The sequence below is a fragment of the Sminthopsis crassicaudata genome, chromosome 3 (assembly GCF_048593235.1).
Source record: "Sminthopsis crassicaudata isolate SCR6 chromosome 3, ASM4859323v1, whole genome shotgun sequence".
NCBI classification, from domain to species: domain Eukaryota; kingdom Metazoa; phylum Chordata; class Mammalia; order Dasyuromorphia; family Dasyuridae; genus Sminthopsis; species Sminthopsis crassicaudata.
In genome coordinates this window covers 635,169,273-635,194,547 of record NC_133619.1, presented here as the reverse complement: position 1 = coordinate 635,194,547, position 25,275 = coordinate 635,169,273, and the positions used below count along the sequence as shown (strand labels likewise).

At 57.0% G+C, this 25,275-nt stretch overlaps 3 protein-coding genes across 4 annotated transcripts in view; 2 read left to right on the top strand and 1 right to left on the bottom strand.

The window, feature by feature from the left end:
* Window positions 1–4,672, bottom strand: part of ACAP3 (ArfGAP with coiled-coil, ankyrin repeat and PH domains 3) — a 55,460-nt gene extending 50,788 nt beyond the window's left edge. The window contains 1 exon segment of the mRNA XM_074306614.1: window positions 4,464–4,672. Coding sequence (XP_074162715.1) covers window positions 4,464–4,510 — 47 coding nt within the window. The 5' untranslated portion in view covers window positions 4,511–4,672.
* A 4,205-nt stretch (window positions 4,673–8,877) lies between these two features.
* On the top strand, window positions 8,878–23,824 carry PUSL1 (pseudouridine synthase like 1). 2 transcript variants are annotated; one of them, XM_074306611.1, is made up of 8 exons: window positions 8,878–9,009; window positions 14,028–14,085; window positions 14,985–15,172; window positions 17,826–17,972; window positions 18,151–18,324; window positions 23,052–23,106; window positions 23,313–23,475; window positions 23,684–23,824. In XM_074306611.1, exons 1-8 carry the CDS (start codon window positions 8,951–8,953, stop codon window positions 23,770–23,772), a joined length of 933 nt encoding a protein of 310 aa, XP_074162712.1. In that variant the 5' UTR covers window positions 8,878–8,950; the 3' UTR covers window positions 23,773–23,824. The 2 variants fall into 2 exon arrangements, with proteins under 2 accessions (XP_074162712.1, XP_074162714.1); XM_074306613.1 differs by lacking the exon at window positions 8,878–9,009 and adding an exon at window positions 13,317–13,685.
* Window positions 23,825–24,232: 408 nt separating this feature from the next.
* LOC141562572 (proteinase-activated receptor 2-like) lies at window positions 24,233–25,192 on the top strand. Its single transcript, XM_074302576.1, has one exon. The coding sequence runs from the start codon at window positions 24,233–24,235 to the stop codon at window positions 25,190–25,192; it is 960 nt and encodes a 319-aa protein (XP_074158677.1).
* Window positions 25,193–25,275: the final 83 nt, after the last annotated feature.

Sequence of the window (25,275 nt, the reverse complement as noted above, 5' to 3'; positions counted from 1 at the left end):
GGATCAGCTGGGAAATCCTGGCCTGGCATTTAAAACCTTCCCCAATCTGGCTCCCACCTACCTTCCCCGGCTTAGCTCGGCTAACTCCCTTCCCGCACTCTCAGATCCAAGTGGGGAGTGTGGGGGGGGGGGGTCCATGGGGGAGGGGGCGTTCGGGGACCTGTTCCCAGCCTGTGCAACTCCATCTTCCTCTTCTCTGACTTAGCCCAAATGGTTCCCCACATCTGGAATGCTCTGGCCAGACTCCCATCTGTCCCCCCCCCAGGCCCTCCCCATTTATTCCTTCCCCCAGTCACTGCCAGCTCCCTCTGGAAAGCACCTTTATTTACTTATAAGTATTTACTTATCTGCCTACTCTCTGAACTTCAGTTTTCTCATCTGTAAAATGGGAGTGTTGAGCTGGGGGGGAGGAGAGGCTTGGATATTCTGAGGCTCGGGCTTAGTGCTGGTATCCCCAGCAGAAAATAAGCTCCCTAAGGGCAAGAACTGGGCCAGTTTTTCTTTATATTTTAAACCCCTAACCCAGTGCATGGTTCATTGTGGTTGTTGCCCTTCAACTCAACGAAGGGTTTTCTTGGCTGAGATCCAGAAGCCGTTTGCCTCCAGCCCATTTTATGGATAAGGAAACTGAGGCAAACAGGGTTAAGTATTGGATTTGAACTCAGTTCTTCCTGACTCGGGACTGGTGTTGTAACCCTCTGACTTGAAACTTAGTAGGTGCTTAGAGCCCATTGGAATGGCACACCTATTTAGCAGCTGAACTTTTAAGGAAATCCCTTCTGGTTCTAAATCAGATTCCGCTCCAAACCAGAGTGAAAGTGGGGATCCAGGAGCCTCCATCCCCCCAGGCAGTCCTTGGTTCTCGGGGTGTCGATCTGGAGCCAGAAGGGACCCATCTAGCCCCAGGATGTGGGATTATGACCTGGAGCTACAGTTTCAGGAGCCTCGAGTCCTTCCCAATCTCCCAGGAGGCAACAGTTGAAGTGCCTGGTCCAGGACCAGCATTTGAAGCCAGGTCTTCCTGAGAGGGTCCCTAAGCCCTATCCACTATGCCAAGCTTCAGACCACCCAAGGCGCCGAGTTCAATGCTCCCATTTTACAGCTGAGAAAGCTAAAGTTCAGAGAGGCAGTGACCAGCTGGAGAAAGCAGTGACAGGATTTGAATCCAGGTCCTCTGACTCAGCCCTTTGGACTCCCAGGACAGTGGGTAGAGCAGAAAAGAGGCGCCAGGAGGAGTCCAGAGAGCTTCCCTTACGGCTCTTCTATCTAGAGGAGCTGCATCCCCGGCCTGATCTCCAGGGTCCCAGCAGCCCCTTGGGTCCCCAGGACTGGTCAGGGCCTGTCCATCCCTGCCAGTGCCCAAAGCCTCCTGGTCCATCCCGGGCCTGGCTTACGGAGGACGCCTGCTGAGCCCCAGCCTCCATCCTCCTGTGGCAGCCCTGGCCGCTCTCCTCCGATTCCCAACCAGCAGAGATGAGGAACATCTGGCGCCAGCTCCCAGCTCCTCCTCGCTGCCGGGATCCCATGCCGGGAGGGGGAAGGGCAGAGGCAGACCTGGCTCCCCCTGGCCCAAAGGCATGGGGGGAGCAGACACCCGTTGACCACATCCTCTCCGCTCTCCCCTCCCCCTAAACTCTGGCTCCTCTCTGCCCACAGATTCCCCCCCCCAATCCCTCTGCCCCCCCCATTAGCTCATGTTACCGTGGCTCGTTCCCCCAGAGTGCCACATCCTCAGGCCCCAGACACCTTCCCAGCAGGGGTGGGAGCATGGGGGTCTTCCTCCCCATCAGTGGAACAAGCCCCTGAGGGACCCCGCTTGCAGGGACTCAGACCACAGCTCCTCCCCATCCCATGGGGCAGCCCTTACTCATTCCTTGGTGGGTGTGGCAAGGGCCCCTCCCTCCCCCACCACCAGGGCAAGACAGTGAATGATGCATCTAGAGGGGGCTCCTGGAGCCTGTGACTAACTCCTTCCCTGCTAAGAATTGAGGCACTTGTCCCTATCCCAACTGAAGAAAAAGGAACCAGAGAGGGAGGGCAGGGCACATAGCAGTCAGGCCGGAGTCCAGCCTCCAACTCGGGGGGAGCATGCCCAGGATTGTGGGGGGGGTGAGGAGGAAGCTGAGGAGCACAGGCCAGCCCGGAGTCTACGTCCAGATGGGCTCCTCCATCCCCAGCCCGGGCTTCCTGAGGAGAGGTACCCAAGGGCCCTCCCCTAGGGCTGCTCTCAAACAGGTAGTGCCAGGTCAGGCGGCGTGCCTGAGCAGGGAGGAGACTGGAGCAAAGGTGTGGAGGGGGAGGGAGAGCTTCCAACTTCCCATCCCATGACACGACAGCTGCAAAGGATGGGAAGCCCCAAATCCCCGGCACTCGGGCACCGAGTCCTAGGACGGGGCTGGACAGACAGGAAGAGAGAGGGCTGAAGGGAGAAAGTCGGCTGCTACAACCTCCCCAGATGAGTTCCGAGGAGCCTTGGCTTGGCCACCCTCCGAGGAGTAAGAACAGGCAGTCTGGAAACCAGAACTGCCTCCTGGGCCTGGGCCTGGGCCCGGCCCTGCTTCCTCCAGCTTCCAGCCAGGACCAGCTGGGAGACCCCGCCTTGGCTACAGAGACCCACGGCCAGGATGGAGAGTGAGGGGTCAAGCAGGAAAGGAAGGAAGGGCAGCCCAAAGACGCCCTGACCCTTCTCCCTGAGCACCGAGCCCCCTCGTCCCATCACTCCTCAGCACGATGCTCACTTTCTCCACATCCCTCATCTTCACCCATGGACCTCTCCTCCTAAGCCTTTTAAGATGGACCATTCTGATCCACCGCCCCCCACCACAAGACCCCTGGCCCTCACCTTTGCCCTCCCCCACCATCCAGGCTGGGAGATGGCCCATTCCTGCTTCTAATTTCTTCCCGGTCTGGTCTCCTCGGGACAGTCAGGGAAGAAGGGAGAGCAGGAGGGAGGGAGGGAGGAAGGGAGGGCCTCGGTTAAGGAACGAGCTGTTGTCTTTGTCTCCTGGAGCAGTTCTAGAGTAGGGAGCCACAGGCCCGAGTCCTTCAGAGAATCCAGCATGAGCTGGAGCCGCTCACCCCCACGTGCACGCGTGTGAGTGTACATGCCTTGTGCACGCGTGCAGGGTCTGTGCACAGGTGCACATGTGTGCACACATGTGTGCACGGTCCACACCAGCCATGTTCCCCGGGGAGGTCTGCTGCCCCTGGGGCTGGGGGCCCCTCTTTGGCGGCTCCCGGGGGGCAGACACTTCCCAGCTGAGGGACCCTGCCCATCCCGCCAGGCAGCCTCAGGTGCACAAAGTCCGCAAGGGGACAGACAGGGCCGGCCGGCCGGACAGATGGACAACTGGCAGAGCCACGCTCGGGAAGGCAGCCAAGTCTGGTGAAAGGGGGACCTCAAACCTTCTGTCCCTTTCTCTCTGGGACAATTGTCATCTGGAAAGGTCCCTTTGTTCCCGAGGGAAGGGCTGGGGGACTGGGGTTGGAGAGAAGGGAGCGCTCTGCTGGGGGGCCTGGAGCTGTCCCAGACTCCCCTTCTCCCCCAGCCTCCCTGCCTTCCACAGAGGCAGAGACCCTGGCTGTGGGAGGTGGGGGAGGGGCCGCGCTGTCATACTACCCGGCCTCCTGCTCACAGAAAGACCCTCCCTCTTCTCTTCCAGCCGGGAGAGGGGGTTCTCTCTAACCCAGATCTGCCTCCAAGCTCGGGGCACCCCCCAAGGCGTGCCCTGCAACTCAGCCCCTTGGCCCTCGAAGAGCTCAAAGGAAACCCAAAGCGGTCGGGCCGGGAAAGCGCTGCAGCCCCTGGCCGGGGGGAGGGGGCGGTCAGGAAAACGGGGGCCAGGGCTCCAGAGTCTGTCACTGACACGCCCCACGTGGAACCTGGACAGGAAGGGGAGGGAGGCCGATCGTGGGAGCCCCGGGCAGCCTTTGTGTGAGTGTGTGTGTGTGTGTGTGTGAGAGTGTGAGTGTGTGTGTGTGTGTGTGTGAGTGTGTGTGTGTATGTGTGTGTGTGCTGGTCTGCCTCCGTCTGCCTCCATCTCTGGGTGTGGGGTCTCTCGTCTCTATGTCCGTCTCTCTGTTTCCGAGACAAGGCACATCTCTCAGTCTCTCTCCCTCTCTCCTTTTCCTCTGTCTCTCCCTTTCTTTCTCTCTCTCGGTCTCTCCCTCCCTCTCCCCCTCTCTCTGGGCGTGTCTCTCGGTCGCTGTCTGCACCTCCGCTTCTCTCTCCGGGGGGTGCAGCTCTGGGTCCCGGGGTCCCGGTCCCTGGGTCTCGGACCTGTGTCCGTCTCGGGGCGGGGGAGCCTCCCCTGCCTCTCCGCCTGGGCGTGTCTCGGTCCCGCCTTTGCCCCCTCCTCGTCGCTCGGTCCGGGTCGCGTGTCCCCGCCTGGCTCCGTCCCTTGGGGGCGCGCAGGGTCCCGAGGCTCCCGGCTCCCGGCCGGTCCCGGGTCCGAGCTGCTCACCTGAATCGGGGCGAGTCCTTGATGCACTCCTCGAACTCCACCGTCATTTCGGCGGCTCCGCCCGCGGCCCGGGCTCTCAGAGGGGAAGCGCCCGCGCCATGGCCACCGCCGCTCGCCCCGGCCGGGCTGCGCTCCGCTCCGCCCGCTCCCGTCGGCGCCGCTCGCTCTCCAGCCAGCCCGCCCGCCCGGGCTGGGGAATGAGGCCGCCGCAGCGCCCGCTCCGGCCCGCCCCGGCCCGCCCCGGCCCGCCCCGCCGGGCCTGTCACCGCGCAGGGAGCGTCGCCAAAGTCCTGCCGCCGCCGCCGCCGCCGCGCCCCCTTCCCCGCAAGCCCCTCCCCGGCACGGCGTGTCATTTCCATCTGCCTGGCCTTTGTCCGGCGCCTCTGACTCCTCCCCCTCTCGGAGGCGGCACCCCGGAGACCCCCCGGGGCTTCCATTTAGAGCGGGGAGGGACCCCGTGAGGGTCCTCCGGGGAGACCCGGGCCCTGAGGTCCTCAGGGGTCACCCCGTCAGAAAGCACTAGAGCCAGGGCTCCCAGCACCCCGCTCTCTGGCTCCCCCCTTGGATGCAGCCCGAGGCCCCTGGCTCTTCGAGGGCGTGTCCTCTGCTCGGCGAGCCCCCACCCCGGTGCTCCGGGGGTCCTTCATCCAGGGCGACGATGGCCCCGAAATCTCCCACCCCTGGAACCCAGATAGACCGGGAGACCTCCGGGTGGGGCCGAGGTTCCTGCAAAGTTAGCAAGTCGGTGACTAATTGGCCTCCAGCCTCCACAGTCATCCCCTGTGCCAGTGGGAGGGATCCCTAGAACTAGAATAGAAGGTCAGCCAGTCAGTCAATGAGCATGGATCAAGGCCTACTAGATTCCAGGCATTGGGTGTAGGACCCTAGCACCTACAGATGGCTTCAGAGCATCTTCCCGGCTCCTGCTCTTTAATCCGACAATTCCTCTGCTCACCACTCTTCTTAAGGATAAATACAAGCACTGAAGGCCTCTCAGGATTTGCTTGGAACCTACTTCGGCCCCCATTTCCCATCCCTCCTTTTCTCTTCGTCCACTCCACCCAGCTCCTGCTCAACCTCTCCCTGTTCCTCTGTCCCAGAATTCAAGAGAGCCTGAGTCTGCCTCCCCATCTCTGCCTCAATCTCCCTCTCTTCCTTTAAAGCCGAGTTCATGGCCCATCTTCTCCCAGGAGCTCTAGAACTCCAGGGCTCTTCTAGGACTTCTTCCCAACAGAAAGCTCCTCCTCAAATTTCTCAAGTTCTGACTCTCTAGGCCCCTCTATGCTTTGTGTGTATGGGGGGGGGGGACAATTGGGGTTAAATGACCTGCTCAAGATCACAGCTGGAAAGTGTGAGGTGGGATTTGAACTCAGGAAGCTATCTTCCTGATTCCAAGCCCAGCACTCTATGTGCTATGGCGCCACCTAGCTGTTCAGAGGACCCCGTCTCAGTAGGTTGCCCTAGAAACTCCTGGGTGACATAGAGCCACTGGACAGGAAGGGAGGCAAGGAGCCACCAAAGGCCAGGGCCTTGGACACTGGAATTCAGAGGAGTGCTGGGATATCATTTTGAGACACCCCAGGTGGGCCCACAGGCAAACCACTCACTCAGCCTCCTCATCCATCAAGGAGACAATTGGGCTCTATGATCTCTAAGGAAGCTTCCAGTTCTCAATGAGTGATCTTCTCATTCTCTTCAATCCAATGAATGTCTACACCATTTAATATGGGCAGGGCTCCATGCTGGTATCCCAGCGATGAATGAATGAATGGAAAAGCATTTATTAGACTCTTACTGTGTGCCAAGCACTGAGCTGAGCAGGGGAATAAATATACATGGAAGAGAGTGGCTGGCTTCTGAGTACAATGCCTCCACACAGCTCATCCGATGAATGTGGAATTAAATAGGATTGGGGAGGGGGGAAGAGGGGGATCAGGCTGAGGTTGATTATAAAGGCAGCATGGTGCAGTGCATAGAACGCCGGACTTGGAATCGGGTTCAGGCCCGGGCTCAGCTGCCAACTCTGACAGTTGTCCTAGTTGTCCGACTCCGAACAAACCGCTTTGTTCCTCCAAGTCTCAGTTTTCCCAACAGAAAAATGGGGGTGATCATAGCACTAGCACAGGGGTGTTGTAAGACTCTACTGAATGTCCATGACCACTGGAGAAATGTTTTCCTTTATTGCCCAGTCAGCAAACATTCATTACTCACCACCTGAGGAGCTCTGGAGGCGGGAGGAGGGTTTTGCTCTCCTCATAAAGGGATGATGATAATAATAGTATCTCCATAATTTATTACAGATATTGTCTACTTTGATCTTCACAACAATCCTGGAAGGTAGATGCTATAATTATCCCCATTTTATAGATGGGATAGCTGAGGCAGGGAAACGTGATCTGCCCAGGGTCATACAGCCCCTAAGGATCTGTGAAAGAAGAGGAATTTCCTGACTCCAAGATCAGCACTCTATGCACTTCAAAGCCATCAACTAACTACAGGGATCGAGATTAAGAGGTTGTCACCCCGAGGGATGTCCCTCCGACCCCAGGCAGTTAGTTCTCCGAGGCTACATGACTAGCAAAGCCTTTCAGAGTTCCTCCCCTGTCCTATGAAATCCCACAGGCCCCCATCTGGGACCTTCCCTTTGAGAAGGATCTTCCTTTGGCTCTAAAAAAATGCTTGGTTTTGCACCTCGGATGAAGAAGGGAGGAGAAGAGAAAGGAGGGGAGAGCAGAGAGAGAAAAAGGAGAGAAGAATGATGGAGAGGAGAAATAGAGGGAAAGAAAAGGAAGAGGAAGAGAGAAGAAAAGAGATGGGAGAGAGGAGAGAGGGGTGGGGGAGGACCACCCTTGCTGGCTGTCTTCAAATACTTGAAGGGCTGTTATTTGGGAGAGGGATTGCCCTCCTTGGCCCCAGAAGGCAGAACCCCAAAGTAATGGGTGGACGCTTCAGAGAGAAATTGAGGTTCATATCCGGAAGAAATTTCCTCCCATTCCAGCTCGCGCGGAGTGAATGGGCTGCCCTGCCGGCCCAGGAATGATTCTGGTCGCTGGAGGGCTTCCAGCAAAGCCTGGCTGGCCGGCCGGCCCCTGGGGGTGGGGGTGGGGGGAGATCCTGTCCGAGGGATGCGCGGTCCGGTCCGAGCCCGGCTGCCTCGGGCTCCCTCTCCGGCTCCGGCTCGCTGGAATTCCCGGGGCCGCGAGCTCTGGGTGTGTTCGGAGCGCGGAGCCGAGTTGGGCAAGAGCAGTGAATGGAGGGGGGAGGGGCAGCGGGGGAAACGACCCAGTCAGCGTTCTGCTGCCAGCGGACCGAAGCCAGGCCAGAGAGGGGACTTCCGGATGGTTCGCTTTTTGGATCCCTCTGCACAGAGGTGCCCTGTTCCCGGGGAGTATGTGTGAGCGTGTGTGAGTGTGCGTGTGTGTGAGTGTGTGAGTGTGAGTGTGTGAGAGTGTGTGTATATGTGTGTGTGATTGTGTGTGAGGGTGAGTGCGTGTGTGAGTGTGTGAGAGTGTGTGTGTATATGTGTGTGAGTGATTGTGTGTGAGTGTGAGCGCGTGTGTGAGAGTGTGTGTATATGTGTGTGTGATTGTGTGTGAGGGTGAGTGCGTGTGTGAGTGTGTGAGAGTGTGTGTGTATATGTGTGTGAGTGATTGTGTGTGAGTGTGAGTGCGTGTGTGAGAGTGTGTGTATATGTGTGTGTGATTGTGTGTGAGGGTGAGTGCGTGTGTGAGTGTGTGAGAGTGTGTGTGTATATGTGTGTGAGTGATTGTGTGTGAGTGTGAATGCGTGTGAGAGTGTGTGTATATGTGTGTGTGTGTGTGAGTGTGTGAGCGTGTGTGTCAGTATGTGTGAGTGTGTGAGAGTGTGTGTGTATATGTGTGTGTATGTGAATGTGAGTGTGAGTGTGAGTGTGAGACAGACACAGTGACAGAGACATAGTACGACGAAGAGTCAGGGATATAGAGCAGAGACATTATGACAGACACAGCATTAAAACTGGGGGGAGGGTCACACAGGCCCCCTCAGAAACAAGCCCCCAGCGCCAGACTCCAGGGCGCGGGGGCTCAGAAAAGGCGCGCACCCCAAAGCCCCGGGACCCCGAGGGGCCGGGTCTCCAGCGCGCTGGGGAGCGGAGGCCGGAGGCCACGTTCCGGGCAGCCCAAGGCCCAGCAACGCCATCCTTTGGTCTTCGCAAAGTCTTTGGGTCCAGGGTAAAGAGGGCGCGCTCCTGGGGTGACCGGCCCCTCGCGACCCGCCCTCTGTGCGTCCGGGACGAGGCCATCACTTGCTCCCCGCTCCCTAAGTGGAGGCCCCGCCCCACTCGCGCTTCCACTTCCCCCCCTCCCTCCGGCCCCCTTCTCCGGTCCAATCGCGCGCGGTGGCCTTGGAGTCCGAGCCGGGCCGGCGCGCGCGCTGCGGGAGGGCGGGGTCCGCTGGGCCGGGGGCGGGCACGCGCGGCGGGCCGGCCCGCCCCCTCCCACGCGGCCATGGACTCGCCCCGCGCGCGCTACCTCGTGTTCTTCCAGTACGTGGGCACAGTCTTTAGGTAGGTAGGGGCGGAGACCGGTTGCCCGGAACCCCAGTGGGGCTGGGGATCGGCTCCCGCCTCCTTTCCGAGGGGGCCCCTCCCCCACCCGTGTCCCTAGATTGCCCTGGCGCCCACGTGGGACGCCGGGGGCCGCAGCAGGAAGGATGGGAGTGATCCCGAGGGAAGAATCTGGAAGGCAGCTCCGGCGTGGGGGCGTGGGGTGCCCTGGCCCCCCTCCCCCCTCTGCCACCACCCAGGGGAGACCAGCCCTTTCCCTCCGGGGACCCGTTTCCTGCTGCAGCACCGAGTGAGGTTGCAGAGGTCGCCGAGCACCTTCCCGGCGTGGAGCCCGGTTGCATAACTTGGGGTTTTATAACTCGGAAACCCACGAATCAAGGCGGCAATTATTAAGCGCTACCTGCGTCCGTGCCGCGCACTGCCCGGCCAGAGAGCTGTGGGCGCGGAGCATGGGGCCCCCACCCCGCCCCCAGCTTCCTCTCCGGGAGCGGCGGAAGGATGTGGCCCCAGACAGTTACCAGGTTCGGGAGGGCGGGCCAGGCCGGCGCTTGGTACCCGAGCTAAGTTTAGGATGCCATTTAAAGCAGGCACCCAGACTTGGATGTTACAGGAAACCGGCTTTCTAAACAGTTCTGCCCGGTGGGGAGCTCAGTGACTCCATGCCCAGTGCTGTATGGGCAGGGGGGAGGAGGCGGCTTAGAGAGACCCCTGGGAGCACTGGCCAACTCTGGGGAGGATTCAGTTCAATTTAAACATACCTAGGGCCTGGAAAGAGCCCAGATTAAAAAAAGTAAACATTGGGCCCACTAGGAGCTTCTATTTCGGGGAGGGGAAGATAAGAACGAGGGAAATAAGAGAAATCATTCTTCGCAGCTGGGTGGAGCCTTCTGGGTCATCTGATCTAACCCTGGGTTTACAGATAAGAAACTGAGGCTAGGGGATGTGGCCGGTTTTTAATAAGCATCCAGGGGAGGATTTGAATTCTTGTCCTCTGAAAACTTCCCTGGGAAACCATGCAGAAGCATCCCAGAGTGACTGCAGGAAGGAAATGAAAACTCGGTGAGGGAATCAGCAGAGCCTTCCCGGAGGAGTTAGCATTTAAGCCTGGATTTCAAGCATTTAATTCAGCAGGCATCCATCAGGCAATAAATATTTACAAAGCGCCTACTATGTGCCAAAAAAGAAGCAAAACAGTCCCTGCCCTCAAGGAGCTCACAATGTTCTAAAAATATATTTATTTCATTAACTATTTCCCAATTAAATCAAAAGGAAATTAACATCCATTTTTCAAAACGTTGAGTTCCTAATGTTTGTTTTCCTCCTGCCCTTCCTCCACTCCTGAGAAGGCAGACAATATGATATGGAAGTCATGCAAAGCATTTCTGTGTTATGCAAAGCATTTTCAGTGTAGCCACATTGAAGAAAAAACGCCAGAAAAATCGAATGAAAAAATCTGCTCTCAGAGTTCATCAGTTCTCTCTGGAAGTGGAGAATATCCATGGAAGGGAACTCACAGTCAAACCATGTACTAGGGGTACAGAATCCCGCAAGAAACTGCTATTCTGCTTACGAGCTCCCTGCCCCCAGGAGTGTCATGTAACCCCTCCAAAAGTGAAAAATGCATTTAAAAGAAATTTCTATCGAAGAAAAGTCACATGTGTGTTTTGTTGTAAACATATGGCACTCCATTATTGTAAGTGGGGTTTTCTTGGCAAAAGTACTAGAGAAGTTTGCAGTTTCCTCTTCCAGTATACAGCAGGTATTTATTAAATACTTACTGACTGATACTGCCTCTGTGACCTTGTGGATATAGCGCCCCAATATCTTCCATGGGATTCTTGGCAAAGATACTGGTCCAGAGTCACACAAGTAATAGGTATCTGAGGCTGGATTTGAACTCAGCTCTTCCTGAATCCAGACCTAGTACTCCATCCACTGAGCCACCCAACCGTCTCCTGGCAGATGTATTCAGATGAATATTAAATGGACACATGTGATGTTTTCTGTTTCTCTACAATATAATCTTGTATCTTGTAAGAATCCTGACAGACACAAAGTAATTTGGCAGTGAAACAATAAGGAAGAACTTAATATAGTATAGAACCTAGTATAGTATAAAAGGCATAGTGTAGAACCTAGAATACTAGTATAGTATAGTGTAGCATAGAATTTAATATAGTATAAAGGGAATCGTATAGAACCCAATATAGTATGGTATCGAATTTAGTATCGTATAAAAGGTATAGTAGAAATATAATAGAGTATAGAAGGTAGTCGGTCTCAGGCTGAGTTTGGAAGGGAACTAAAGATTCCAAGAGAAAGATGAAGAGGGAGAGCATTCCAAACATACAGGGAAAGTTAGTACACATCAGAGCAAAGATGTCTCGTCATGTACGAGGAACAGCCAAAAAGCAGTTTGCCTGGATTGTTCAGTCTGGCTGGAAAGATCATTCGGAACCAGACTCTGAAAGGCTTTGAGAGCCCAACAGAGAAGGCAGCCTTTTATCCTAGAGGCAGGAGGGAGCCACAGGAGGTTCTTGAGCAGGACAAGAAGAGGCTCAGACAAATTGGACAGCGGTGGGTTGAAAGGGGAGAGAATTGAGGCAATTTGCAGTGGGACAGTTCAGAAATCCTGAGGGCTGAGCCCTGGGTAAAGAGGAAGTGTGGGAAAGATAGGGAGCAATAGAGCCCACGAGATCAAGCCACAAATTGGATGAAGAGATGATGGGGAGTGCAGAGTCCAGAGTGACTCGGGGGTCCCAGAACCCCTCGGTTCTTGGTGACTCCCTTCTTATCAAGTGTCCTTGGAGCTTGGCACGATGTCCGGCACGTAGCAAATGCCTGATGTGTGGATCAGAAAGGGAAGTAGAGCTCTGAATACAGATGGGGAAGTTAGGGCTAGTGTGAGGTTGGGGGGCAAGGAGTTCTGGTTTAGACATTTTGTTGTTCACTTGTTTTTAGTGTATGTCCATCTCTTCGTGATCCCATTTGGGGTTTTCTTGGCAGAGATACTGGAGTGATTTTGCCATTTCCTTTCCCCAGCTCATTTTACCGAGAAGAAAACTGAAGCAAGCAGAATGAAATGACTTACCCAGTGTCACCCAGCTAGGACGTGTCTGAGGTTGGATTTGAACTCAGATCCTCCTGACTTCCAGCCCAGTCCTGGATCCACAGCACACCAAGCTACTCCTATATATCCAGCCCTAGCCTCTCTCCTAAAGACTGGTCCTGCATCTCCAATTGCCAACCTGTCCAGCGTTTCCATATGGATGTTCCAACGGCCTTTGGTAACACAGCGGATAGAGTCAGGAAGACCTGAGTTCAAACCCATCCTCAGTCACTTCCTAGCTGCGTGACCCTGGAGAAGTCCCTTCACTCCATCTGCCTCAGTTTCCGCATCTGTAAAATGAGGCGGAGAAGGGAATGGCAAACCCTTCCAGTATCTGCCAAGAAAACCCCAAGTGGGTCACAAAAAGTCTCACACACACACACATCTGCATGGAGATGATGATTAGACCCATGAGAGTTGATAAGGTCAGAGAGAAGAGGGGGCCAGAGCAGACCCTTGAGGTAAATTGCTGCATGCCCAGAGTCCTGGACGTGAAGGATGATCCCAGGGAGGCTCAGAGCTTTCACAGGGAGGTTGAGATAGAGGGCCCTGACCACTGGTCAGGTCACCAAAACCAAGGAGGGAGTGGTGATCAGTGTCAACCACTGAAGAGCAGCCAGACCTAAGAAAAGCCAATAAAATAGGCCTCAGGGAAGCGTTTCAGCAGGAGGGGGACGGCAGCTGGATTTCCAGGGGTTGAAAAGTGAGTAGGAAGTGAGGTGAAAACATGCCAGGAGTTTTGTTTTCCTCTGAAAGGGGAGATGTAGGGCACTCGCTCGAGGGGATGTCAAAGCAAATTTTTTTTTAGACTTGGCCACAATCTGGTTATGTTTATGGCGATGGGACTAAAAAGAGGCTGGAAATTAGGTCAAGAAGGGACAGGCTATGGGAGGAGCCAAGAGGCATTAGGACTCAGCATGAGGAGAGGGCGAAGGGAAGGGCCCCCTTATCCTCTGAGATGGGGCCCAAGGCATGGGCGCTGGTGAACTGGAGGTGATTGGAAGCACAGAATTGGGGAAAAGAGGGAGCTTCCTTCAGTGACGTGCAAGCTGAGGGCCGTCGCTGGGGTGGAAAGGGGAGTTTGATGTGGAGGCCATACGTGGTGCAATGAAGTGTGCACTCGGGGCCCCCCAGTTCTTGAAATCCTTTCAGAACCTCCTAGAGCTAAAAGCTACTTTTTTAATAAATGGTTTAATTTCTGATATGGTAGCCCAAACCCATGTAAACCAAAGTTCTTTTGGGGAAGGAAAATGTATTCAATCATTTTCTTTTTAAAGACTAAACTTTGAGGATCACTGTATAGAGAATTTGTAGCTTCCAAGCTTGAGAGATCCTCAAAGGTCACTCATCCAATCTCATTTTACAGATGGGGAAACTGAGGCCCAGAGAAGAAAAGATTCATCCAGATCACAAGAGCCAGAATAGATAGAGAACGCAGCAATGAGGGATAAAGTCTGTATACTCTGTTCACACATTCAGACATCAGGAGCAGGGCTAGAGGAAGGTCCCCACCATGGGCCCAGCCTACCACGGCAGTGGAAAAGGAGCCACTTCAGAAAGGCACCTGGTACTTTCTTTCCTCCAAAAGAAAAATCCCAAGGCCAGGAGGCCAGAGATAAGCGCCAGCAGGATCTTGGAGGCTCCCACGGCAAAATAAAGAGGAAAGGGAATGATTGGGGAGGAATCATCTATTATAAGGAGAAGGGGCCCTAGGCTTGATTGTAACAACCCCAAGTCAGCAGGCCCTCTGTGTGGCAGGCCTTGGGGGACACAGGGACAAGGGAGAGTGGCCCCTCTTCCTGGGACCTGATGGGACCAGTTTCCTTACCTCTAACCTGAGGTGGTTAAATTGGATGGAAGGCTTACGGGATTCTCCCCCTTCTCATTTCCTCCTCCCTTCTCCCTACAGTGGGGTCATGGCTATCAAACGGCCGAAACAGAGGGTCGGAGTCCAGAATCTTCTAGAGGTGAGTGTCCGGGATCTAGGTGGTAGCACCGGTGGGGAAGGGACCCAGAGAGGCATCTCCTTGGGGGCAGTGTGTGAGTGCAGTCGTGGGGGTTCTCTCAGGTGGCTGGGAGCGAGGGGGGACATTCCAGGTGCTGGCTGAAGGTATTGGCAGCATTCTGTACAAAGGGGATGGAGGCTGGAGATGAAGCAGCCAGTAGTCTGGTTTGGCCAGAATGGAAGCGCAAATGCCATCCTCACTGTCAGCTTCCCACCCCTGCCCTTAGTTAAAGTGTTTATGTGGGGAGTGGGGATGCAATTGCTCCACTTGGAGGCAGGGGGATGGACAGAATGACCTCATACTATCTGGAAGCAGGTCACTGACTGGTGGAGGATGAGGGAAGGGGAATGGGACCGCAGATTGTACCACAGCATCTAAATTTGGAGCGGGCACTATGAATAGATGGATCCTCGGGAAGCATTACCGCTCCCCCAGTCCCATCACGGATTTTCTAGTCTGCAAATCCATTGGATCATGGAACTCAGAACCACCTGGAAGGTCCCTTCATGGGCCCAGCCTGTTCATTTCACTGAGGCCCACATTGGGGAAGGGTCTCATCCAAAGTCACAAAACTGGCTCATTTGAGGCAGAGCCAGGATCACAACCCAGAACTTCTGGGGATTCCAGATTTGGAGACTCTGTCTGTGCCGCCTCCTTGGGGCACTGAATCAGTCACCAGGTGATCTTGCGCATCCAAGTCCTTTTGTTCCTCTCCTGCCTGTGTCCTGCTTGGAGAGGTGGGTACGGGCACAGGACCCGTGTGTGCTCACGCCATTTCTTTTCAGCTAGTGCCTCCAGCTGAGGGCAAAGGGAAGGGGGTCTGTGAGGCATCCATCTCATCTACATCCATCCCCCCTCAGAAAGCTGCCGAGCGGCTGAAGTCCCTCATGCCCGTCAAGTTCACCATCTCCAGCCGAACGGACACTGGCGTCCACGCCCTGGGGAACTCTGCCCATTTAGACGTTCAGCGCCTGAGTGGCCGACCTCCTTTCTCACCTGATATCCTCACGTTTGCCCTCAATAGCCACCTGGAGCACCCTGACATCAGGTACAGAATACCCCCCCATCCCAGGCCCTTCGGACCCAGCCTGTCTCCCTCCATCCCCCCCATACACACACAGATGATGGCAGACCCTCCTCAATTGGTTGACATATGTTCTTCAAGACACAGGCCTGTTCCCAGTTGCGGAGGGAACCGAGAGTTAAGTCTCCATGATCAAATCCTCCAGTTTGGCCAAGCACTGGGGAGCTGGCCATCTTGGACAGCAACCCCGAGGATTAGGGATATCCCTGTGTACCTCGATCTCTTGTGACTCTTAGGACTTCTCACATAAGCAAGGTTCAGCACCAGGCTGAATGGACAGCCCCTTCCTGGACTCGCTGAGAGCAGGAGATTGAGAGGGCCCACCTGGGGGAGTCAAGGATGTTCGGAGAGGCGGATGGACTGGATGGGCTCTGGTTGGGTCACAGTTCCAGTCTGTCTAGAGCCTCTCTAAGGCTCTGGGATGGGCAGGAAGTAGCCTCTTCCTAGCCCAGGATTTGCCCTTGCCAAGTCTGTGGCATTGGGGACCAGAACCAGGAGATCCTGAGCCCTAGCTGATCCCTACGGTCATGGATGGCCCTCTTCCCTTCTTTCCCTCTTTACTTTGACCTCATCAGCTTTCACTTCTGTGCTGAGTCCCAGAGCTACAAAGCCAGCCTCCGTCAGCTACCGTCCTCTTCAGCTGGAAGTCCTGTAGGGATCTCATCTCCGGCACTGAACATGTCCTTATCCTGACGCCTGTTACTCTCCCAAACTTCCCTGTTACTGGCGAGGGCACTGCCATCCCTCCAGCTTCCTAATCGGTGTCAATGTTGACTCCCCATTCTTCCTCAGTCCTCCCCCCTCCAGTCTGTTGTCAGGTATCGGTTTTACCTCCATAACATCTCTCAGATCTCCTCTGGCCCTGCCTCCCCTGGACCACTGCAGTGGTGACTGGGAGGTTTCCCTATCCTCGTCTCTCCTCACTCCCATCCAGCCTCTGCTCAATCAAGAATTTTCCCTCCACGCAGTTGCCAGTATGATCTCCCTAAAGCACGAACCGAGCGAACTGTGTCGCTCCCCTACTCAATGAATTACAACGGGCTCCCCCTTTTCTCCAAAATCAGCAGAAACTCCTGTTAAAGGCCTGGCTCTAGACAGTGGCTCGGTCTGTGATACCATTCATGTAGGGAACGTTCAAGGGAGGATACTTCCTCCACCAGTGAAAATCAGTACCTTCTCTGTGATCTAGAACAGTGGTCCTCAGACTTTTTAAATAGGGGGCCAGTTCCCTGTCCCTCAGACTATTGTAAAAAAAAAAAAAAAAAAAAAAGCTCACACTCTGTCTCTGCCCCTCAGCCCATTTGCCATAACCCCTCAGTGGGCGTCCTCAGTGGGCACATCTGGCCCTTGGGCCGTAGTTTGAGAACCCCTGATCTAGAAGAACAGAAAGTATCCAGCCCAAAGACCAGAGGTAGCTCACAAGATCTCAAATCTTGTAGAAGTGTAATTGGGAAGTATTTTATAAAATAAATTAAAATCGAACCTGGCTCCAGCCTCCTTTTTCCAGAGTGACTCAGTCTGTGATACCATTCAAGAAAGGAACTTCCAGGGGAGGACACTCCGTCCACCAGTGCAGGTCAGCACCTTCTCTGTGACCTAGAGTCCTAGAACAACAGAAAATATCCAACCCAAAGGCCAAGGGCAGCCCAAAACATGTTCAAGTTTAATTTGGAAGCATTTAACAAACAAAAATCAATTAAAACAAAGATAATAACCCATTTTAAATAAACTAAGTCAGCTCATGGACCAACAGGCTCCTCTTGTACTGATTAGCATACCTTATTTCTATTTGACCTCGACACCATTTGGTTGGTCTAGAATTACTAAGAGATTAGGTGACTTGACCAGAATCAAATCGGTAGGATGTGCCAGAACCGAGACTTAAACCCAGGATTTTCCAACTGAGACTGGTTTTCTGGTCTGCCATTTCCATCCTCTCATGGGGCTCTCCATCTCCCTTCCCAAGGCCCCTCTAAGGCCCTTCCTCCCTAGCTCTTGCTGTCCCTTAGAATCCCTGGCTTGGTTCCTGACCCTCTCAACTACTAGGGACCGTTCTGAATTACCTTGCATTGATTCTGGTTTTTTCTGTCCTGGATGTACTTTACTTATACATATCCTCATTCCCCATTAGAATTTGGTTCCACTTCCTAGCTGCGTGACCCTGGGCAAGTCACTTAACCCCAGCTTCAGAAAAAAAAAATTAATTAATTAATTAAAAAAAAAAAAAGAATTTGGTTCCTTGAAGGCAGGGAGCCTTCAGAGGTAAGAATTCTTACCTCTGTTTCCCCATTGTCCAGCACTGGGCCTGACACAGAGTACTCACTTAATCGATTCTTGGTGATCCATTGATTGGTGTAGAAGTACCCCAAACTCGGGGCCTTTTAAATTTGGTTCTGAGGAATAAAGGACCACAGCTCCTAATCTGTGGGACCTAGGTGTCCCCCGAATCACTGACTCAGTCACCAGGGTGATCTTGTGGGCCCAAGTCCTTCTGTTCCGCTCCTTGGGGAGGTGGGTACGGGCACAGGGCCCCTGTATGTTCGCGACATTTCTTTTCAGCCAGACTTGGACTGTGGGAGTAGTTCCTGGAGTCTGATGCTGGTCCCTTCCCTCCCAGGGTGATCCGAGCCTTTCGGGCCCCCGATGACTTCCACGCTCGCTTTGAAGCCACATCAAGGACCTACCTGTACCGGCTGGTAACCGGCTGCTCCTTGGACACACTGTCCGTGTTTGACCGGAACCTGTGCTGGGCCGTGAGGACTGAGTAAGTGCCACGGTTGTGGCTCCTGCTGCCCCCACCCTTAGCGCACACATAGAGGAAGGGGTAGGAGAGGACGTTCTCCATGCCTTCTTCATCGCTGCCCATGAGGTGGCCAGTCCCTGGCTAGAGGCCTGGACTAGGGAGGATGCCCTCATGACTTCTCACCTTCCTTTGCCCGCAGTCACCTGGATGTGGCCGCCATGCAGGAGGCCGCCCGCCATCTCCAAGGCACCCACGACTTCCGGGCCTTTAGGTCAGTAAGTGACAATGACTGGAAAAACCCTGTCAGGACCCTGCTCCGGGCCTCGGTGGCTCCTGCATCAGTCAGCCCTTTTACCCATCCCCAGGAGAAGAGGTGAGGAGAGGGTCTGGGCCAGGTCACCCTCTGACCCTGGGAGGCTAGGTCCTCCCCAGGAACAAGGGCTGGGCTGGGTCTTAATTCAGCCATCGGGTCATCTCCCAGGCATCAGGTCCCCAGGGCTGGGGAGGGCTCTCGGACCTCCCTGGAGAGATTGACGTCTCCGGGACCAGATGGGTTCCCTGCCCTGGGAGGCCTGTGAGTCTGAGAGCTGCCTCTGCCCCTCCGGGTTGGATGGGAAGGAAGGCTGTGGCTACCTGCCGCAGCGAATGCTTGGTGCTTTCTCCACGCCCCCCCGTCCCTCGGCCCTTTGTTTCCGGCAGAGGGGCAGAGCGGTGCCTGGCTCCGGGCCTTCTCATGTCTTGGGTCCTGGGGCCAGCCAAGGGTGGCTTGGGGACCAAGCCCAAGCTGCCCAGAGGGGCGGGCAGAGCTGGGGGTGGGGCGGCCCAAGGCAGCAGCGTCCTGAGGAGGAGCCTCAGGGAGGCCACGGCCAGCCAGGTGGGCGCCAGCTTCCTCTGAAGCCCCGTTCTGCCCTCCAGTGCTTGCTGTGGGGGAGGGTACTGCCAGCAACCCCAATCCTCTCACTCCCTAGTGCCCCCCCAAGGGCCAGAGCCTCCTGGTCACCAGGACATAAGCAGAGGCCCAGTCAGCTTGTAACTGGGAGCAGCAGGGGGCAGAGGGGCCTGCTCTGGGACCCCTCTGTGGGGGGTGGGGAGATCTGGGACCCCTCTGTGGGGGGGTGGGGAGAGGAGCAGGGACACCGATTCCAGGCCTCGGCCTTGCAGTTGCCTTTTCCTGCCCTTACTCGCCATGCCCACCGGGCCTCGGTGCCCGATCTAGGCCTCCTGTTGTGAAGAGGCGGAGGGGGGGAGGTTGAGGCCCTGGTTCCCAGCTGTGCCTCCCCCCCCGGCCCCCCCCGCCCCGGGTACCCAGCTCCAGCAAATTCCATTTCATGCTCTGTGACTTGGGGGTGGAAGCCGGGCTAAATTTAGCTCCCTGGCTGATGGAGCCGGGGGCGGGAGGCTCATCCGGGGGCAGAGGGATGGATGCGGTGACCCTGGAGAACAGATGCGAGGGTCCCTGGGAGTCCGGCTCCTGGCTCAAGCGCAGGCTGGGGACGGATCCCTCGCTGACCCCGCGGGCCGGCAGGAGAGCCCAGGCTGCAGAGACCGTTGGGTTGTTCCTCCGGCCTGCTCCCCCTCCCTTCCTGCCCCCTTTCTCAATTGGCTGCTTGTCTATTCACAGAAGGGATTTGGGGGGGTGGGGGACTGGGGCTCCCAGGGTTGCCTAGCAACCATGAAAGCCTCTCTGAGGCCCCATCCTCTGGCTGAATGGCAAATGGGAGCCACTCATTGGGGATGCATCCCCATCACCTGTCCCACCCCCCCACTGGGGCTGGTGCCAGAGCCTGTGGGCAAATAATGCCCGCCTTTCTCTCTGCCCGCCTCCTCCCCTCCGGGCGTCAGGGTCCCACCCCCAGGGAGGGAGGGGACATCAGAAAGCAGATGGGGCGCCCCCGAGGCCATGGAGATGGCTTCTCAGAGAGCCTTTGGGGGAAGGACCCACTCCCCCCGAGGGTCTGTGAGGTGCCAGGTGGCCCCCTCAGCCCCCTTCTGGCCGTCCTGAGCCTTGGCCCCTGCCCAGAAGAGGGCTCCAGCTTCTGAGTGCCTTTGCCAAGTCCTCTCCTCTTCCTGAGCCTCAGTTTCCTTTTCTGTAAACTGAGGAAGTTAGGGGTTAAAGAGCTGAGATCCGCCGGCATTCCAGGGTCTCATCTGGGGCCATCTGCTTTCCCAGCAGGGTAGGGGTGGGTGCTGCCCCCCCTCGAGGCAGGTGCAGGCCGGGCAGCTGCAGAAAGAGCCTTTCTCTGAGGACCCAGGAAGAGGGGAGCCGGGTCTGTGCCAGATGTGGCGGGGGCAGGGAGGGAGGGGAGAGCCAGAAAAGAGATGCTCTGTACTGCGGCCTCGAGGGCAGGTGCCCACTGGGGGGGTGCAGGGCCCTGGGCCTCATCCATCTTCCTCTGGGCTCTGACACTGCACCAGAGGGTTGGGAGGCAGGAGAGATGGGTGAGAACAGCCTGGCACCCAACCTGGGGTCTTGGAGACTCTTTTCAGTTAGTAGCTGAGCTGGAGAGGGTCCCTCCCCCAAGCCCCCTGCTGATCAAGCTTGTATTAAGCACCTCTGGCATACCGGGCATTGTGCCAGCTCCCTGCTCATACTTTGGAGGGTTTTCCTGACAGTACCGTCCTGTTTGGGGGAGTGGTTCTGGAACCCGGAACGAGTGCCACGTCTCCTCTCTGGGCACCGGTAAAATGAAGGGCTTCCTGCTCTCGGGTCCCTGTGGGGTCTCGGGTTCTGGGTAGCCCCTTCCCCTCTGCACCTACGCCAGGGCCCAGCCCCGACCCCTGAGTCGCTGCGCTCCAGGGCCTTGTTCTCCAAATGGTTCCCAACTTCTGGAGGCCAGCCCTCCCGCTGGGCCCCGAGTCTAGAACCTGAGCTCGGGATTCTGAGGCGGCCAGCCAGGGCAGGGGGCCCGAGTCAGCTCCAGTCTTAGCTGTATCACATGGGGGGGGGTCACCTTCCTGACTTTGTGCTTCCTCTTCTGCAAAATGAGGGAGCAGGTTATGGGGAGTAAATGTGTAACTCACAACTGGCAGCACTTAAGCTGCTCTTGTTACCAAGCCCAGTATCCCCCTCTGTGACAATTTTTTTTTCCTCTGAGGCTGGGGTTAAGTGACTTGCCCAGGGTCACACAGCTAGGAAGTGTTAAGTGTCTGAGATCAGATTTGAACTCGGATCCTCCTGAATTCAAGGCTGGTGCTCTATCCACTGCGCCACCTAGCTGCCCCTGCCCCCTCCCCCTCTGTAATAATATGGTAGCAACTGATATTTATTTGGCACCTACTATTTACTAGCCCTGTGCTTGTCCCAAGACTGTCTCATTTGAGCCTCATGGCCCCCCTGGGAGGGAGTTATCCCCATTTTTAAAAAATTATTTAATATCTTGCCCTAGTTTACATTCATAGCAAAAGTTTTTGTTTTTAAATTTTTGAGTTCTAGGTTCTCTCTCTTCTCCCCACCCACAATTAAGAAACCACATGGGAAGCCGTGCAAAGAAAGGAAGCCAAGGCCTCCACCTTAATGAAAGTAAAAACCCTCCAGAAAAGTCTCTGAGAGAGACAGAGAAAGCGGAGAAAGTGAGACAGGAAGGTGGAGGGAGAAAGAAACAGAGACAGAAAGGGGAGATAAAAAAGAGAGACAGACAGAAAGGGGAGACAAAAAGAGAGAGACAGAGACAGAAAGGGGAGACAAAAAGAGAGAGACAGAGACAGAAAGGGGAGACAAAAAGAGAGAGACAGAGACAGAAAGGGGAGACAAAAAGAGAGAGACAGAGACAGAAAGGGGAGACAAAAAGAGAGAGACAGAGACAGAAAGGGGAGACAAAAAGAGAGAGACAGAGACAGAAAGGGGAGACAAAAAGACAGAGACAGAGAGGGGAGATAAAAAAGAGGGAGACAAAAAGAGAGAGACAGAGACAGAAAGGGGAGACAAAAAGAGAGAGACAGAGACAGAAAGGGGAGACAAAAAGAGAGAGACAGAGACAGAAAGGGGAGACAAAAAGAGAGAGACAGAGACAGAAAGGGGAGACAAAAAGACAGAGACAGAGAGGGGAGATAAAAAAGAGAGACAAAGAAAGGGGAGACAAAAACATAGAGAGACAGAGACAGAAAGGGGAGACAAAAAGACAAAGAGACAGAAAGGGGAGATAAAAAAGAGAGACAGACAGAAAGGGGAGACAAAAAGAGACAGAGACAGAAAGGGGAGACAAAAAGACAGAGACAGAGACAGAAAGGGGAGACAAAAAGACAGAGACAGAGACAGAAAGGGGAGACAAAAAGACACAGAGAATGCTTTGGTCTGTACTCAGGCAGGGCCAGCTCCTTCCCCGGCTATGAGGGGATTTTTCAGTTTCTTCAGAGCAGTCGAGGGGATTGCACTGCTGAGAATAGCAAAGTCATTCACAGCTGGGCATCCCAGAACATGGTGCCCATTTTGCTGATGAGGAAACTGAGGTGAAGAGACTTGCCCGGTCACACAGCCTAAGTGTCTGAGGTCACCCCTTCCTGACTCCAGGCCTGGGCTACCCAGCTGCCTCCCCAAGAGAATTGGACTCGGCCTTCAGGGCCCTTCCCCAATCTAAATCCAGGTGCTGGGGAAGTCTGCCAGCTCCCCTGCCCCATTTTGCAGACGATGCCCAGGAGTGAAGTCCGTAAGCCTTTGTGATGAGGTGAGGGCCCGGTGCCAAGGTGTCCGTGGCCAGCGGGCGCCCTCCCGGGTCCGCTTCTGGGCCCCCCCATGGCCCTTGTCCCTCCTCCATCCCAGGGCCCAGGGCGAGGGCCAGGCGCCATCTTAAACTTCATCTCCTCCCCTTCCTCCCAGGGCCGCCCATTCCCCAGGACTTCAGACTGCAAAGAGCCAGTTCCCGTGTCCTGGCTCTGCTTTATTCAGGAGACAGGAGTGGCCACAGGGTCACTTGGGGGGGGGGAGCAGAGAGAGGAGACACTCACCAGGAAGCAGGGGCAGGGCCCGGGGGGGGATGGGGGAGCTCGGGCCGGTCTCCGCCTGACCCGGGCAGTGCCCATTTCCCTCGGTCAGAGGGCCAAAGATGCCTTTAGGTGAGCGGATCGGGGGCCGGAGACCCCACCTCGGCCCGTTTGTATTTGCAGGAAGCTGCAGTTCTGGGACATAGAGTTTGAGAGCAAGTCCTTCCTCTACAAGCAGGTACAGGGAGGGGGGCAGGGATCTCCTAATCCCCCCTTTTGTGCCGGGGACCCCAGACAGGGCCTCGGTGCCCCCTAGTGGTGCTGAGGGAGCGGGCTGGGCAGGGGCCACGTGGCTTGTTTATTGGGGTGTAGCTCCTGTCCCAGGGCCGGGAGGCTGCCATGGGGGGGGGGGGCCTGGCGTTGATGCCCTCGGGCCCGCTGCAGGTGCGGAGGATGACGGCCTGCCTGGTGGCAGTGGGGCTGGGGACCCTGACCCCGGCCCAGGTGAAGGAAAAGCTGGAGAGCGGAGACCCCCAGAGCGGCCCTTCCCTACTGGTGGCCCCCGCCCGGGGCCTGTTCCTGAAGTCGGTGCACTATGACGGCCTTGGTGAGCACCCCGGGGCCTCTGCCTCCCCTCCCCCAGGCTTCCTGGACCCCAGACCCGGGGAGCGGGGGAGGTGTCAGCAAACAAAAGGTGCTTTCACTTCAGCTGGGGGGAGGCAGGATCCAAACAGACATTCAAGGGTCTCCAGGTGCCCGGGGCCAGGGGGAGCCCCTTTTCTGCCTCACATCCAGGCTCCGCCTTCTCTTCACAGACTGGGGCCCTGGCAAGGACTGCTACAATCGCCCGTCTGTCCCAGGAGGCTGCAGCCCAGGAGCTGTGCCAGAGGCGCCCGGGCTCTGACAGGACCAGGGATGCCCCAAGACTCGGTCCGGGCAAACTAAGGGGAAGCGTTTGGACGGGGGGCGGGTGGCCCGGTGCCCGCGCCAGCAGAACCGAAGAGCTCCTGCCCAGGTGCCCGGGCCCGTGGGAGCCTCCCGTCTGGGCGGCCCCAGGTGCGAGGGGGGCTTCCTGTGGGTTGGGGGGTGAGGGGCGGAGAACGGAGACGTCACAGGCGCCTTTCTGAGGCTGAAGTTTCCTGTGGCTCAGAGGCCGGCAGCAGGTGCTCAGCGGCTCCTGTGAGTAGGGGTCTGGGGGCAGGGGGCCATGGCAGGCCTCCTCTCTTAGAAGCAGGCAGCCGTGTTCCTCCTGGGCCTCTGCCGGCCACTCAGACCCGAGGGGCCCTGGGATGAGGGTGCGGCCAGGGGCCTGACTGACGGCGCTGAGCACTCGCTCCTTCCGCCCTCCTCAGACTGGCCCGGCCATGCCGCCGCCGGCCCCGAATGACACGGGAAGCCCCTCGGCCACCGGGTTTGGGGGCCATCAGCAGCTGGCCGTGGCCTACGGCGTGGTCTTTGCTCTGGGCCTGGCCGAGAACGTGGCGGTCGGGAGCCGCCTCCTCTGGCGGCTGAGGCGCTCGGGGCCGGCCTGCGTGCTGCGGCTGAGCCTGGCGCTGGCCGCCGCCGCCTTCGCCTGCAGCCTGCCGCTCTGGGTGCACTACCACCTGCACGGGGGCGACTGGCGCTTCGGGGAGCCGGCCTGCCGCCTCAGTGCCAGCCTCCACTGGGCCTTCATGTACCTTGGCACCGGCTCGCTCCTCTGCCTCAGCCTGGACAGCTACCTGGCCCTGGCCCACCCCTGGGCGCGCCTCCGGTCTGGCAGGACCCACTGGGCCGTGGGCAGCGCAGGACTCTGGCTGTTAGCCGGGGCTGTGGCCAGTCCCCTGGCCCTGGGCAGCCCCCTGAGTCACACCGGACCCAACAACCGTACCTCCTGCTTTGAGAACTTTGTGGCAGACACAGTCTCCGGGTCCCACGGCACCTACGCCCTGGTGGGGGGCTTCCTGGCGCCTTCCATCATCATCCTGAGCGGCTACCCGCTGCTGGCCTGGCACGTGGCCTCTGGCCACAGGACCTGGCGTGGCCGCAGAGCCCTCAGGACCCTCGGCTTCAGCGTGCTCGTGTGCGCCATCTGCTTCCTGCCCTACTCCCTCTGCCACCTGCTGCGCCACCTCGGCGGCCCCGGCCCCGGCCTCAGCCACCTGCGCCGGGCGGCACTGCTGCTGCTCAGCCTGGGCCCCTGCCTCAGCCCCCTCGTCGGCCTGCCCGGAGGGCCCCGGGCCTGCTGCCGGCTCTGGGCTCGCCTCCGCTCCCCCAGGCCCAAGGCCGTCTTCACCATCTGTGACAGCAAGCTGACGGGGCCCCTCTGCCCCCCGCTGGGGTGAGACCCCTTAGGCTGCAGCAGGCCTGGGGGGAGGGCAGCGCCCCCACACTGAGCCAGGCACGGGGGGCACGTCCCTCCCCAAGG

Bases quoted from the DNA above. Each gene is read 5' to 3' on its own strand.
- PUSL1 (XM_074306611.1), top strand. From the start codon at position 8,951: ATGGACTCGCCCCGCGCGCGCTACCTCGTGTTCTTCCAGTACGTGGGC. The intron at 14,086-14,984 runs GTGAGTGTCCGG...ATCCCCCCTCAG, and splicing joins GAGTCCAGAATCTTCTAGAG to AAAGCTGCCGAGCGGCTGAA. The intron at 17,973-18,150 runs GTAAGTGCCACG...CTTTGCCCGCAG, and splicing joins TGCTGGGCCGTGAGGACTGA to TCACCTGGATGTGGCCGCCA.
- LOC141562572 (XM_074302576.1), top strand. From the start codon at position 24,233: ATGCCGCCGCCGGCCCCGAATGACACGGGAAGCCCCTCGGCCACCGGG.